The sequence below is a fragment of the Patella vulgata genome, chromosome 1 (assembly GCF_932274485.2).
Source record: "Patella vulgata chromosome 1, xgPatVulg1.2, whole genome shotgun sequence".
NCBI lineage: Eukaryota > Metazoa > Mollusca > Gastropoda > Patellidae > Patella > Patella vulgata.
This window is the reverse complement of record NC_065879.2, coordinates 70285784-70300152: the sequence shown is the minus strand read 5'-3', so window position 1 is coordinate 70300152 and position 14369 is coordinate 70285784. Positions and strand designations below refer to the sequence as shown.

General features: G+C 36.4%; 1 protein-coding gene across 1 annotated transcript; it reads left to right on the top strand.

The window, feature by feature from the left end:
- Nucleotides 1-613: 613 nt before the first annotated feature.
- On the top strand, nucleotides 614-10841 carry LOC126827541 (cadherin-related tumor suppressor). The gene is made up of 11 exons (XM_050557002.2): nucleotides 614-815; nucleotides 1603-1807; nucleotides 1974-2150; nucleotides 3407-3535; nucleotides 4194-4328; nucleotides 5778-5948; nucleotides 6266-6447; nucleotides 6923-7250; nucleotides 8071-8614; nucleotides 9748-9812; nucleotides 10572-10841. Exons 1-11 carry the CDS (start codon nucleotides 747-749, stop codon nucleotides 10661-10663), a joined length of 2097 nt encoding a protein of 698 aa, XP_050412959.1. The 5' UTR covers nucleotides 614-746; the 3' UTR covers nucleotides 10664-10841.
- Nucleotides 10842-14369: the final 3528 nt, after the last annotated feature.

Below are 14369 nucleotides of genomic sequence, written 5' to 3'. Positions count from 1 at the left end.
CATTACACTAAATAACACACCAGGGAGTTCTATCCATGACAGTTGTGTGAATAATATCTTTTGATTAATTAATAACAAATTACAAGACAAAATACGCAATTAAATTTTCAAACTGTTCCCCAATCCAAGTTCCGATATATTCTGTATACAAATAATGATATGAAACAAAACACCTTGGTCTGGGTGCGTTTTATTCAAATAATTAGTATTATTGATTAATATCCACTACATACATAATGGAAAAGAAGGGGCTAAAGTAACAACCCTGCCTTACCCTATTATCAAATGTTAAATGTTTATCATTAAAACAGCGAGGCCAACAGGTGAAATTTAATTTGGGGAAGTATTTTTATGAAGAAAATAATTGGGGGCACCATGTTTGTTGCTTAAGGTCTTTCTGTCGTTTATTCTTTGAAGTAGTAACAACGCGATTTATTCAGATCTGTTCGTACAAATAATGTCTTATTGACACCAATTGTACACATTCACACACACGCATACAAAAGTCAACCCAAACAATTTTGTTAGATTTGCACAATGAAAAGTAATATAGTGATAAAGATATAAATATACATATGTTAATAGCTTGTATACAAATTCGACTACAACGTCATCACTTTCTGTGTTCTTTAGGTTTCTTGTAGCACAACAACGATCAAAACTCAGAGATTAGTTTTATACGAAATTTCAATATACTTCAAAATACTTGCGTCTGTGGAAAAATTATGTGAAGTTGCAGCCATCAGATGGAAATTATGAGATATAGGATTAGTATTGTTATATGTCTGGTGTATATACTCAGATTAACACCAGCGGTAAGTAATATAAAACAAATCAAAACATGTGAGTTCTGTAAATTCCATACTATTTGAAAATAAATTCTTACAAAATGACTATAAATTTAGTCGAATTTGTTATTATTAAATGGAATGTGTCCCTTGAGAGTTACTTAATATTTCGATATCTTTTAAATCTGTTTGTCACACCGTATTCATTTATTCTAAAGGGTCGTATTTATACATTTAGCATATATGCCAACATAAATTATTAAATGAGTATCGTTAAAAACATTTGATTAGACGGTCCTTACTTATGTTTGTTGGCGTCGAACTTGCTATAATTTATAAATCAAATATTTAAATCTAACCTTTGTCTGCCACTCGAGCGCTAATGAACGATTGTTGGTGAATGGCCCAGGTAATGTTTGCTTTGTTGGGTTCTATTTGCTACAGAGGTTGTGGGAGGGGGTCTTGTTGATGGTGAGTTTTGTTTTAACTAGTCGTGGATCCTGGTAGGGACTCATCCACCCCCATCCCCAAATAACAGTATAAATAAATCATTTTTTATTGACCGTGTAAATCTAGGCTTATTTGTTTGTTGGGGTTATCTGGCCTGTGAAATTGAATTTCATATTCGGGTCCAGATATGCGCCACAGATAACCATCATTGACACCCCGAAATTTTAAAATTTGAATAGTGAAGAACTCCCCTCTCCAACCAAACCAAAAGTCCTGCATTCGCCATTGGTTTTAATTGCATGATGATATTAATACGTACACATTTTCAATTCAAAAATGTTTACATTTGGTTGTTTTTTTTCAGATTATTATTCTGAATGCCCCTATAGTAACTAATGTAGAAGAAGGGTTAGAGATCGGGAGTAAATTAGGCGAGATCAAATGTTTGAATGACACCATTGATCCTGACTTTAGATATAAAGTGACCCTTATTTCTGTTACTCCAACGACTAACTGTGGTGGCAATGGTGAATGTTTCAGTATAAGATCTGATAACGATGACAGCGATCGTAAGTTACAGATTTGTATTGTCTATTATTAAAAACAATGTTTGTTTATTTGCTCTGGATTATTTCTAGAAGTTGGATTAACTTTTTTTTACAACAAAACACAAAAGGTATGTATAGATATAACGATTTCTCTTAATAACACAAAGTTTTTATGCACTTTTTTCAGAACCAATATACAATATTTTTCACTACCCATTCGCCAACAACAGAATACAGTACTCTGTAGTGAATGAATATAAATTAACATTTGATTGCGAAGATCAGAATTCAACAACAAGGCGGGGAATAGCAGATGTTCGGGTGGTTCCTAATATGGCGCCTCAATTTGTGACCAAGTCAGGAGGTAAGTTTTTAAGATGGATGGAACTGGTTGTAGATAGTGGGGTGGGGCATTCTGCGCACAACGAAGTATTTACTTTAAGAATAGATCTCTGCTGTGAATGATCGCCATGTTGAAAAAACAGTGTACTATTTTATGATGCGGTTCTAAACCGTTCTACGTTCTTTATTCAGTAAGTAAACATGAAAATAGAAGCAGAATAATGAACTTGAAATATTAGTGTTTTGGACTAAATTCGTTGATGTTGGAATTTAATTGTCAATCAGTTAGCTTCGTGTCTGTTCTCAAATCAAAGCTAATTGTAAACAGACAGCATGACTTTCATATGGGTTTTGTGGTGTTTCCCAATTATCCAAATCTCCGACTATAACTATGCATTTCCCAATAACCGCACAACAGAAAGTATCAGAACTAAAGATATTGAAAAGCGTACATTTCGTAACACATTCCTAAAGAAGATATACAATTATTGGAATTACAAATCAAAATTCATAAACCAGAGAAAATGAAGAGATGGAGACAAAATCATTTGATTCAATCGGAATAACGACACATCTATTTTAGGCGGCCATTTACCCGTGAAATGGGATGGAGCTCTTTGATTGGAGGAAATATAATAGTATATGAACGCCCTGGCAAATTTTTGTTTAAAAGTTATCATGTTGCTGGAGTTTGTGTCATTTGATGATTTAGTTCACTATTTTCACTCTGTGACAAAACTAACGCTATGTGAATTTCGATAACGAGTTGGCAGTTCTCACTAACTAGATAATGTAAAGGCAATTTGCTGAAAATTTCTTTTAAATTGATCCACTATGAACCGAGAACTAAGCGATTGAAATTTCATTACTAAAGTCAGTACGATAAACAGCATAGTCTCGATTATCCATTTAATCGTTAAATCGTGAAGGAAAGTTATGCAGTAAATCGGCTCATAATCCACTAAAGATCGCAGGCTAGCGATGTCATCTAGAGTTGATTATGGTCTGGATAGGTTAATTAATGTCTAATTTATAATTTAGATAACATTTCAGGCCTAAAGAAAGACTTGCAATAGACAGATTTAGCTCTTGCATAATGTATGTTTAAGCCCGTTTGACATGTACGCGTTTTCGCCGGTTACATGGAAACGTTATCAGTTTATTAAAGTTTGCATTAGCTGGCGAAAACGCGCACGGAAACACCGAGAAAACACGGGCCTAAGTCTAAGTCCAATTCTAGCGAGATTCTAAAACACATTCAACTCCCATTATTTTCAGAGTCGGTTACAAAGGCTGCTGCCGACTTGACTGTAGGAGCTCTAGTTTTCACAGTATCAGCAAGGGACGCCGAGAACAATGAACTCACATACTCTCAGCAAAATAGTTTTCAAGAGTTTGTTCTTGATTGTAAGTATAATGCTCGTTATGTTTGGATCATGCATTTCAAATCATCCACTTTCAAAACACCGCTCCAATCAGGGTATGCTTCCCTTGGAGAACATCTGATACCATTTCTCGTCTACCCCCACCACCCTTCTCACTTTCCCCATCACCGTTTTCTGTTTTGTGTGGTGGGACTTTGCATTAAATATGCATTGTTTTTGATATATAATAGTTTAAATATGGATACTGAAATATGAATTTCAATTAAATTACTCAAATAAAGCTTGATTTATCATAAATAGTCTCGATTGTCAAGTATCATTGTTCATTTTAACATTAACCAACTGTATGGCGCGGATGTTCTAATGTATTTAATATCTGAGTCGCCTATACGATGGCCTTGATGGTTGATTATGGGCTGATTATGTGAATGAATGTCGAAATAATGATTTACATTACATTTCAAGGAAGTAAAAAGGCCTACGATAGGTAGGTCTAGTTTTTACTTAATGCATCTTTAGTTGTTAAAGTTGTTTAGTCTACCTTTCATTAGGGTAATAAAATCGCGATTCATAAATGTAGCCATAACTCCGCTAAGATGATTGAAGTGAAATTTTACGATAGCGAAGACCTTTTATCGCACTTTTGAAACGGGTATTAAAATGAGATTTGTTTATTTCAGCACAAACGGGTCAGATTCGAGTCGTAGAAGGATTTGAAGCTGCATGTACGGGAACGAAGAAGTTTAATTTTCAAGTTACAGTCAAAGACGCTTATCACGAGTTCCTAACACCGATAACTGTAGATTTAAATATAGGTATAGTAAAGACTGATATATAATGCTATATAAAGTCATTTGTCGTATCATTACTCCCACTTAGAAAGCCTGGCTCACAACCCGCCGTACGTGTCAAAACCTCATCTCTCAACCCTCCGTGTTTCGAGATAAGTGGTGCTATATAGTTCCACGTAGCAAAGCCCAACGCAAATCACATCGGATCGGCCTCAGTAAGCAAGATTGACAATATTTTTCATCAAAACAACGACTAATTATTGTTATTTATAACATTTCTGCCACATCCAACTACAATTAATTATAAATCATCGTATTTAAACTCGAGGCGTTAAGCCTTTACTAAGAACGCCATTTTTAAACGACAGATGTATGACGGTGTATGTCAGATACAAACAACACTTCATTAATTTAAACGCGAATATTTGGAGTTAGGCGATAGTTGTGCCACTACCCTGTCCTCTGTAAATTCAATTAGTCACAATAGTGTAAAATTAACTAATTTTTAAGATGTTACATGCATTAATAAAGAAATTGAGTTTGTCACATGGAACTAAAGGCACCCAATCGTAGCTAAGAACAAGTACATCGGTCATCGGTATATCTCAACTGGTTTAGCTACGTTCTCGTAGCTAAGCTTTTGGTAGCTAGCAGATCTGTAGCAAGAAATCGGGTGAAGTGTTTATAAATAGTAAGGGCACAATACGGGCAAGTGTGCACTGATTGCACGCCACACACAGAGGTGGTAAGTGAGATGTACTTCTGACTGGTGGACCACAATGATAGTAAGCCTTAAGTACTTGTGTAATAGGTCTAATGCACGTCAGCCGTACAGACACCGTGCGTTTGACGTTGTCATACTGTCATCGCAATGCCCCTATTAGCCGTGCTCCTGAGTTGATGCTGGGGTACATCAGGAGTACGGTACTCGTACGTACTGTATGCGTTCGTGATTTTTCGCTAGACCCGTAGAATTTGCCTGTGCAGGACCAAAATTCTCTACGGCCAGTCTGCGACCTTCTACGGTGCCGAACACAACACACACAAGTGATGCGTGAATCTCACGTACGGGTTTACTAAAATTTTACCTGTAGACTGCCCGTAGTAGCAAGTACGGCGGGCTGTGTGCCAGGCTTAACCAGGATAGATTCCGATATCCGTCATTGAGCGTTCCACACGATCATTTCGAGTATTCATATTTTCATTTCGACTGGTCATATAATTAAATCAACTTTGAAATAGCCTCCTATATAACCGAGGCTACAGTATGGCGGAATGAATAAATTGCCATTTTGCACGATCTTAAGTGATCATTAGCACAAATTATCGTAAAATGGCAAGCGTTTAATCGTAGTGTTTGGCCGTTTATATACCTGCTTATAATAGACAATATCAGTACTCTCCTGTAAAATGAAGGGATTTTTTTTGTTTTGAGATTGATATTGTACATATTTCAATCTTTTTATATTTAAGACTATCCAAGGCAACCAACTTTAATTGGTGCCAATCAAGAGGTGTCAGTTTCTGAGAAAGCTCCCGTGGGACAATACTTTCATTCTTTTAACGTAGAAGATGGCACATTATCTATAGACAACGGAAACCCCATAACACCTGCCAGTATAGCTGACAAATTTACATTACAAAGTAAGTGTCGTTTAATGTATTGGTTTTGCAGATCTTATTGGGTGCGGGGAATGTAACTATATACTTTAGTTTTACATAACACGATTAGACTTCAAAACAAATAATAATTGATAAGTGTATCTTGACCAATCAGTGCTTAAATGTTTTAACTCCTTCTAAGTTGAACACAGCCATCAACGTACCGGAAGTAAATATATCGGGTCTTGTTTACAAATTGCGGGGGCTCTGGGCATGAACAATACGTCTTTAATGCGTGTTACATATATTTTCACTGATTGAAAATACACCTTTAATATTACTTGTCGGATTTGTTCTAGGTGATGTATTACGAATAAAGGAACAGTTTAATTTTGAAGAAGCTTCGACTGGTAATATATCTTTTGCAGTAACGAATGGTGTTTGTAGGAAATTGTTCTATCTGATTATCAAAGTTATTGATGAAAATGATAAACCAATTCTCCTTCCGAAGACTCAAACAGGAATGGTCGAAGAAGGATTTGTAAGCATTTAGTCTTTATCCTTGTATCATTACCAAACCAACCTGGTTAATAGAGGCTAGAGCATCGTTTCTGAGTTTATGAACTAGCTCGATATTCTCCAGTCTTTTGATAAGACTACCATTACAGAGTTCATAAAACTGCCTTTCCCATAGACAAAAATAGTTTCATGATTGAAAATGTATAACTAATACGGTAAACCCACAATACAGTAGATAAGTTTATTATTACAGATCGTTAACACTGTTTGGTTTGTTGCGGTTCTTTACAGTTAAAAGGTAACGTCAGTTCCAGTCCATCCTTGTACTACACGATGGCTACTAAATTAAAATATGTAGATTATACAATAAATTTGGTTTAACGACGCATTGACAAAAAAATATGTTTAACCCAGTGGTTTGGATATTACCTAATTGATGATATCTAGAACCACACAACTGTCGCTGGGAATTTATATTTTCTAATTTATTTTAATAGATAACCTATGACCCACAAACATTTATCGACGATGAAGACATTTTGGATACTCATACTTACAAAATTGTAACGGCTTTAATTGGAAATACTGTCGTCACGGACAGATTCTCCATCGACAGCCTCGGAGTTATCACCTCTGATGCTGATTTTGATCTGGATGCAAATCAACTGAATTCCCAAGCCGTGGACTTCGTTATAGAGGTAACGGACAGTGGAGGTCTAAGCGACACCGCTGAACTGACCCTGACCATCACCAATGCCAACGACAATGCTCCAATCATCAGTAATACTGATATTGCTAATAATATTATGGACTGCGATCCACCCAGTAAGTTGTATAATCAATAAATAATATCCATGCTTCCTTGAATAATTTCACAAACGATATAATGTCTTATTGTAGTTATTAAACCGACAGCTAGCCTATTAAAAACAGTGCTAAACAGTGAGATGCTAAATCCAAGATCATTTCATTTATTAGAAGATCCCAGATAACGCTACAGTCGAGTCTATCTTAGAAGTTAACACGCGCATTAGAGATGTCATTAATTTGTTTAAACTACATGTACACAAATACAGACATATATAATAAATGTCGGGAGTTTTTAAGCATGGATCTCACCTGTTACGGGCTGACGAGGAAAATATGCCTTGTGGGACGTATACGATCCTTGACAGTAGGAATTCAAACAAGAATGGCTGGAAACCCTGTTCTCCCCCTACCAACCTATATATGTAACTACCGAAGTAGCATTACCCTATCTTAGTTTTAGTAAAATTTCGATGGGACATTAACCCCCATTTCATTCAATATCGACATATTGATATAACCGCATTGGTTTTATGCAATGACAAACATTTTTTAAAATACCCTATACAGGCTTCTACTCTAATTCATTTTCCGATACCCGACAGCCCCCTAAAGACTGTCGGTATTTTGATACCGCCCTTTATTTTTACATCACCCGGAATAATGAAGATTATCATATACCACCCAGTGTTCTGCTGGAAAATACCAGGAAACTTTATCGAACCTAGAATATCCTGGTTAGTGAGCCAAGGTCTTATTTTGAAGGGATAGTAAATAAATCCAAAGAGGAAGCAACTAACGCGTACCGTCCTAACAAATACTTCACTTTATATTACAGTGTTGATTGAAACTATAAAAGCTTCAGATGCTGATACAGGAACGAATGGACAAATTATTTACACAGCTACAGAGAGTGGTCCACTGGCCGTGACGGCCTCCGGTAACGTTTACCTAAGAAGTGCTATTGCGGCAGGATCAAGTCACACGATAGTCGTATTCGCTGAAGATTTGGGAAGCCCCCCAAGGGAAAGTAACAGACCGGCTACCATAACTATTAGTGGGATCCCTTGCACAACCACCACGACTACAACGGTTGCTACGACAAGAGCGGTCAATATTACAATTAACATTACTACAAGCGTGAACAGTACAGGTACAGGGAGTGATGCTGGGGCGGGGGCGGGCGCTACTGCAACAGCGGCTGCATCTACGGGTTTCTTCGATAATCCCGCTAATCTAGCCTGGGTAATTCTTCTGGCTATTCTTGGACTTTTACTGCTCCTTCTGCTGTTGTATCTGTTATGGAGGTTCTGCTTTCCTCGCTGCTGTCCAGGGTTCTGTGGATCTGGTGGTGAAGGAGATGGCTGTTGTGATTGTTGCAGGTGAGTAGATTGCGATGTCTTTCTTTAGGCCGGAAATGTTATCTAAATTATCAATTAGACATTAATTAACTTATCCAGACCATAATAAACTCTCGATGTCAAGGCTAGCCTTCGATGTTGGCTGGATTAGATTCCTATATGCCGCTAACGGCCATTGATAATTAAATTTAAAAAAGTGGATAATCGAGACTATGCTGTTTATATTAATGATTTTAGTAATGACGACCGAGACTATGCAAAGATTTCACCCGCTTCTTTCTCGGCTCATAGTGGATCAATTTGACTGAAATTTTCAGCAAATTACCTTTACACTATCTAGTTTTTAACTATTATAGCGAGAACTGCCATCTCTTTATCTTATCTCCCATAATGTATCTTTAATGATTGACAATCCACATGCGTTAACCAGTGATTTGACCTACATTTCCAAGCTAATGTCTATGGTGGTGCCAAGTAAAATTCAATTTGGCAGGTCCTCTTTAATTGTTAAAAATAGCTGATTGTATAATTTCGGTAAAACTGATATTATCTGACCCAAAAGGCACAGGTCATGTATTTAGCGAGATTAAGGAAAATAAGTATTACTATTAGGGCTGTTAATAATTTTTTTAATAATAATAATTATTATTATCCATTCCTTCGTAAGGGGATTGGATGGCCGAATGGTTAGCACGTGCGCGCTGTATCATAAGGTCTGTCATTGAGTCAACTAGTGGGGTTTCTTTTCCCGGTTGTACGTGATAATCAGTAGGGTCTCCGGGTCCCCCGGTTTCCTCCCACTGCTAAAGACCCCTACGCGTAAGCGAATTTTTGAAATAAAGTTGAACCATGTATTAGTCCCGAAATGACCTAGTTTATGTCCAGTGGACGTTACCCTCTCTCTCTCTCTCTCTCTCTCTCTCTCTCTCTCCATTCCTTTGCTTAGTAGGTATTTCTAAAACACAGCCGACTTCAAATATTATCCATTTTTCGTTTAATCGACAATGAAATGAGATTGGGAACATAATCGCAACACGTCAGGATTTATATTGTAGCACAAATCATTGAAATTGTGTTGTGCAATAGACTTACATGTATGTTGTCACTGATTAGATCGAATCCGCGCGTTTTCAATAAAACATTTTACATTTCAGACCAAAACGTTTCACAGCTCAACCTGTCAGGGGCCAAGGAGATATTCATGATTTTTGGCAAGAACGTAAGTTAAAATGTTTTTTTCAACTGTTTTGATGTGGTAATAGAACAGTGTGATAAATTTTAACTTTCAAAGTTGTTTATTTGTGGCTTTCTATATAAATACTTATCCTCCGTTACCTTTAGATGGGGAATCCATAAACAATTTAAGTCTATACTATGAGGGAGGGGTGTCGTGTTGATTTACTTCTGGGTGTAGATCTACACGGAAATTGGGGACATTTAGCTGGTTTATAGACAACGCTTCCTATTATCGTTCTGCCCTGATATTAAAACACAGAGGAAATGTTTCATGAAATTTTAATAAAACAGATAATGAAATACCTGGTTATAAGTGCAATACAGAAAATGTGCGGAGAAAATCGTTTGGATTTTCACCTTGGTCCGGGTTGGCATAAGGAAGTGTCTCTATCCGTTTTGTCATTTCGTGTACAAATAAGTCGTGTACGTAAAATATTCATGACAGCTGATTTTTGAGGAAGAAAATGAGGGGAGTTTTGTGTTCGTGAGAAATATTAAATCCATTCATTCGACACAAAATGAGCGTCGGGTGTCAAGGGCATACATGACGCCTTCCAGAGCAGTCAACATCCTTGCTGATACACTGTACCTTATATTTTCAGTCATTATCTCCTAAACCATAAACCCCACCATAGTGACGACGCAATAAATTCCTTATTTTCATTTTTGAACTAGAGGTGATTATATATCTTTTTAATTTGAGAATTGTTAACTCAGTCCATCTGACATTTACCATTTTCAGATTATCAAGAACAAGATTATGGATCAACAGTTCATCGAAGTGCTAAACCAACTCCAGCACCTCATGAGCTGGGCTACCTTAGACATGATTAACGTTTAGTCTACAATAAAATGCTATTTAAATGTATAATAATATAAAGACTCTTAACAGTTTGAACAAAAGTTGAAACAAATTGGTGTAAATACTATTAAAAGTTTTATCAGATTTGTGAAGAATCACTGTAAATATGAGAATTCAATAGTTTGTGTAAATACATCCTCAAGAAGCAAATCGTTTCAGTATTTGTAGCTCTGGGCCCTGTTTCACAAAAACTTAAACTAAAATCACTAAAATAGATTTTAACTAAAATCAAACTGAAATTTTAAATTTTAAGCGTTTCACGAAGATCGATTGTAACTTAAAATGTAATTTTAATAGATTTTAGTTAAAATTGCTTGCGCTCGCGCAGTGCACAATTCCGGTGTAGGCACATAGGGGGTGAGCGTACACGCTTCGAAACTGAAAACTGTTGCCAGGTTGAACTAACCGTTACAATACCAATGAGGAGGGTTTCATACGTTGTAACAATGTCTGCACATGGTCAGTCAATCGTAGAGAGATGAAATAAATAAGTTTATTGCGTGTTTTTTGTTTTGAAATGTATCAGTTGGTTGGCCTTGAACTTGCATGTCGCTTTCGTGACCTTGGCATTTGATTTACTCGCAGGCTTTAATGGAAATAATGCGTATGGATAAACTAAATCGCTTGAATTTCGTAGTTTTATGGTATTTTGGATAACAGAAACTACTGAGAAATTCACAAACATGTGATATTTCTGACTCAAACGATTAATCTAGACTAAAATGTTGTCGATTTTTAAAAGTATTTAATAACTTTTAAGCTAATACACAAAATAACCAATGTTATGCCTAGATTTGAAATGTCAGTCGAATTGACCCTTTCAATAATAATTTGAAAATGCCAAAGTGCCATACTCCTTATTGGATAATGCCTATCTATCTTACTAAATTAAAATGATTTTTCTCAATATAAAATACCCTTGGCTCCTATATAAATCATCATAACCCCAAAGCCATAAATACTTTGCATATGGCGTATCTAGTATTATAGGACTGACGGGGTTTCGATTCCCCGGTTGTACGTCCAACCTCTTGGGTTTTCTCCGCTCAAGCGAATTATTCAAATTGAACCATGTGTTAGTCCCGAAAAGCCCCCCCCCCCCTCTCTCCCTCTCTCTCTCGCTCTCTCTCGCTCTCTCTCTCTCATTTTAAACAATTGTAGGCCTACAAAAATATTTTTTTTAGCCATTAGATATGAAGTGGGTTTAGATTTTTTTTTTTTTTTTTTTTGGGGGGGGGGGGGGGGAGGGGGTCTATTAATTATTTGAAAATAATATTATTTATACTTGAATCATGGTAATATATAAAATAGTAACAAGGAGTTTTGTTTACTGGGGTTTTGAGGGGTTTTTTTGTTCTTGGAGTTTTAATTTAGGGGGTCATCTAATTGCTTATATTGCCTTACAATAAAATAAACGGGTGGGTCGCAGCTATATTCCCATGCAATGAAAAAAAAATGAATGAAAATTATTTTTGTGAATGAAAGTATGTTAATGTTTAAATTATACAACCCGAGCCATTGGCAATATTATCATTATTCCAAATATATCCATATGTCGCAATAGATCCCACAACGTAGCTCTAATCAATGTTTGTTAATGTCGTGATTTTAAGTTAGGAGAGGGTGACGGCTATCCTAAGTTAAAATTGATTTTAGTTAAAATTGTCCCTAAAATAGCTTTGTGAAACGCCACTATTTTAAGTTAAGATAGAATTTTAACTTACAATATTATTTTAGGGGATTTTATCTAAAATGCTTAAAATCGTTTTGTGAAACGCATCTATCTTAAGTTAGGATGGAATTTTAGTTTAAGACGATTTTAAGGAGATTTAAGTTTTTGTGAAACAGGGCCCTGGTCAATTTTCCACGCCTTATCTGTTGAACGCCTGGATGAATTAATCTACAGATGCTGATTAACCAGGTCTCACTAGAACAGACAATCAGACTTACGGTTAGACAATAATTGTGTCCTTTGGAAATCACAACTGGGAAACCAACAAGTTTAGCGACATCATGAGGCTATGGTTCTTGTGAAATCATATTTAGTATTGAATAGCGCTAGCCCCAACCCCACCCTCTTAAGCGCATATACGAACGATCTTAAAATGCTGAGATATCCCTAGCCCCAAACCAACCCTTTTAAGCCCATTAATGCATTTACACGTATATATATATAACTTCACAATAAAATCAAAGATAAATGACCGGAATGCAATGGGGTTTAAAGTCTTGTGAACAAAATAATTCGGCCAGAAAAAGGGTTTGTGCATACGGCCGGGTCTTTAGTGGTGGAGAGGACCCGACCAAAATCCGCGAGGTCGCGGTAAGGACACCGGTCTTACTCCTTAACAGGTAGGACTAGGAGCCTTGGATTGAAACCACGCCACTTCACTTAGTGACAAATATTATGATATAAAGCGAACGCTTAAGATCACTCGACCACGTAAGGCCATTTAATTCTACATAGAACGTTCTCCTGCATCGCGTATACTTCAAAAGATTGTCACCGAATTGTTTGTACTGTATCGACCAAGCTTAACATTGCCGTGAACAATTCAGTGTAAAACTTTCCTTGACCGATGTAAGTAGCAGGAGAGTAAGCGGAAACGAGTTTCTCGGGACAGGAAATTGCACCATGCCCAATCGCTTTGTGTCGAGCAAAACAAAAATTGGATTTTTACTTCTACCGCACTTCCTGCATACTGTTTTTTTATTCACATATCCCATCCCTTTTAAAGTCTGTACACTTCACTTGTTGTATTGTTAATCCCTGGAACTACAATATTATCTAAGTTGAATCTCTACCGTACAGTATTTGCAAAGATATGATAAATTCAGACGATACAAACTGGATATTGTCAAAACTGCTGCAAACCAAAACGGTAAAATTCAACAAAATGTAGTCAAAATCGATCTAAATATATTTATCACTAGATTCTTAACTCACCAAATCGATGCAGACCTGTTTAAAGAAGAGACATGCCAATTTTCATGTCTATTAGACTTGAACTGGCGGAGCCTTAGGCTTTTTTGAAGAGCGTCACCCCAAGAACAAGAAGAAGAACAAAAAGACAGCGGTTAGCGACAAGTTCCTAGTCCAACAATAATAAATACTAAATCCATCGTTTTAATTGTCATGTGGGTTATAACCTATCTATGGTCGTTTTGACTAAATGTTATGTCCGCTTTGACCATTTATAAAACATTTAAATACGCCGGCGTCATCTTTAAACATACATTATGCAAGAGCTAAATCTGCCTATTTCAGGTCTTTCTTTAGACCTGAAACGTTGTCTCAATTATTAATTAGACATTAATTAATTTATCCAAACCATAATCAACTCTCGATGGCATCGCTAGTCTGCATTATTTACTGGATTAGGAACCGATTTGCTGCTGAACTTTCATTCATGATTGAATAATGAAATGGATAATCGAGGCTAGGCCGAAAATTTAATCGCTAAAATCTCGGTTCATAGTGGATCAAATTGACTGAAATTTTCAGCAAATTCCCCTTATATTATCTAGTTTTTAACTATTACAAGGAGAACTGACAGCTTTTTATCGAATCTCCCATAATGTATCTTTAAGATTCGATGAACTTTGGGTGGACCTATTTTTAATCCGATTGAAAGCAGGTCGGGGGATTATCTTCCGTTGATATTTTTATTAATTTTC

What these genes read in the sequence shown, in the direction of transcription:
- LOC126827541 (XM_050557002.2), top strand. Translation starts at nt 747, where the DNA reads ATGGAAATTATGAGATATAGGATTAGTATTGTTATATGTCTGGTGTAT. An exon ending in TACTCAGATTAACACCAGCG is followed by an intron (nt 816 to 1,602) that starts GTAAGTAATATA and finishes GTTTTTTTTCAG; the next exon opens with ATTATTATTCTGAATGCCCC. An exon ending in TGACAAATTTACATTACAAA is followed by an intron (nt 5,949 to 6,265) that starts GTAAGTGTCGTT and finishes GATTTGTTCTAG; the next exon opens with GTGATGTATTACGAATAAAG.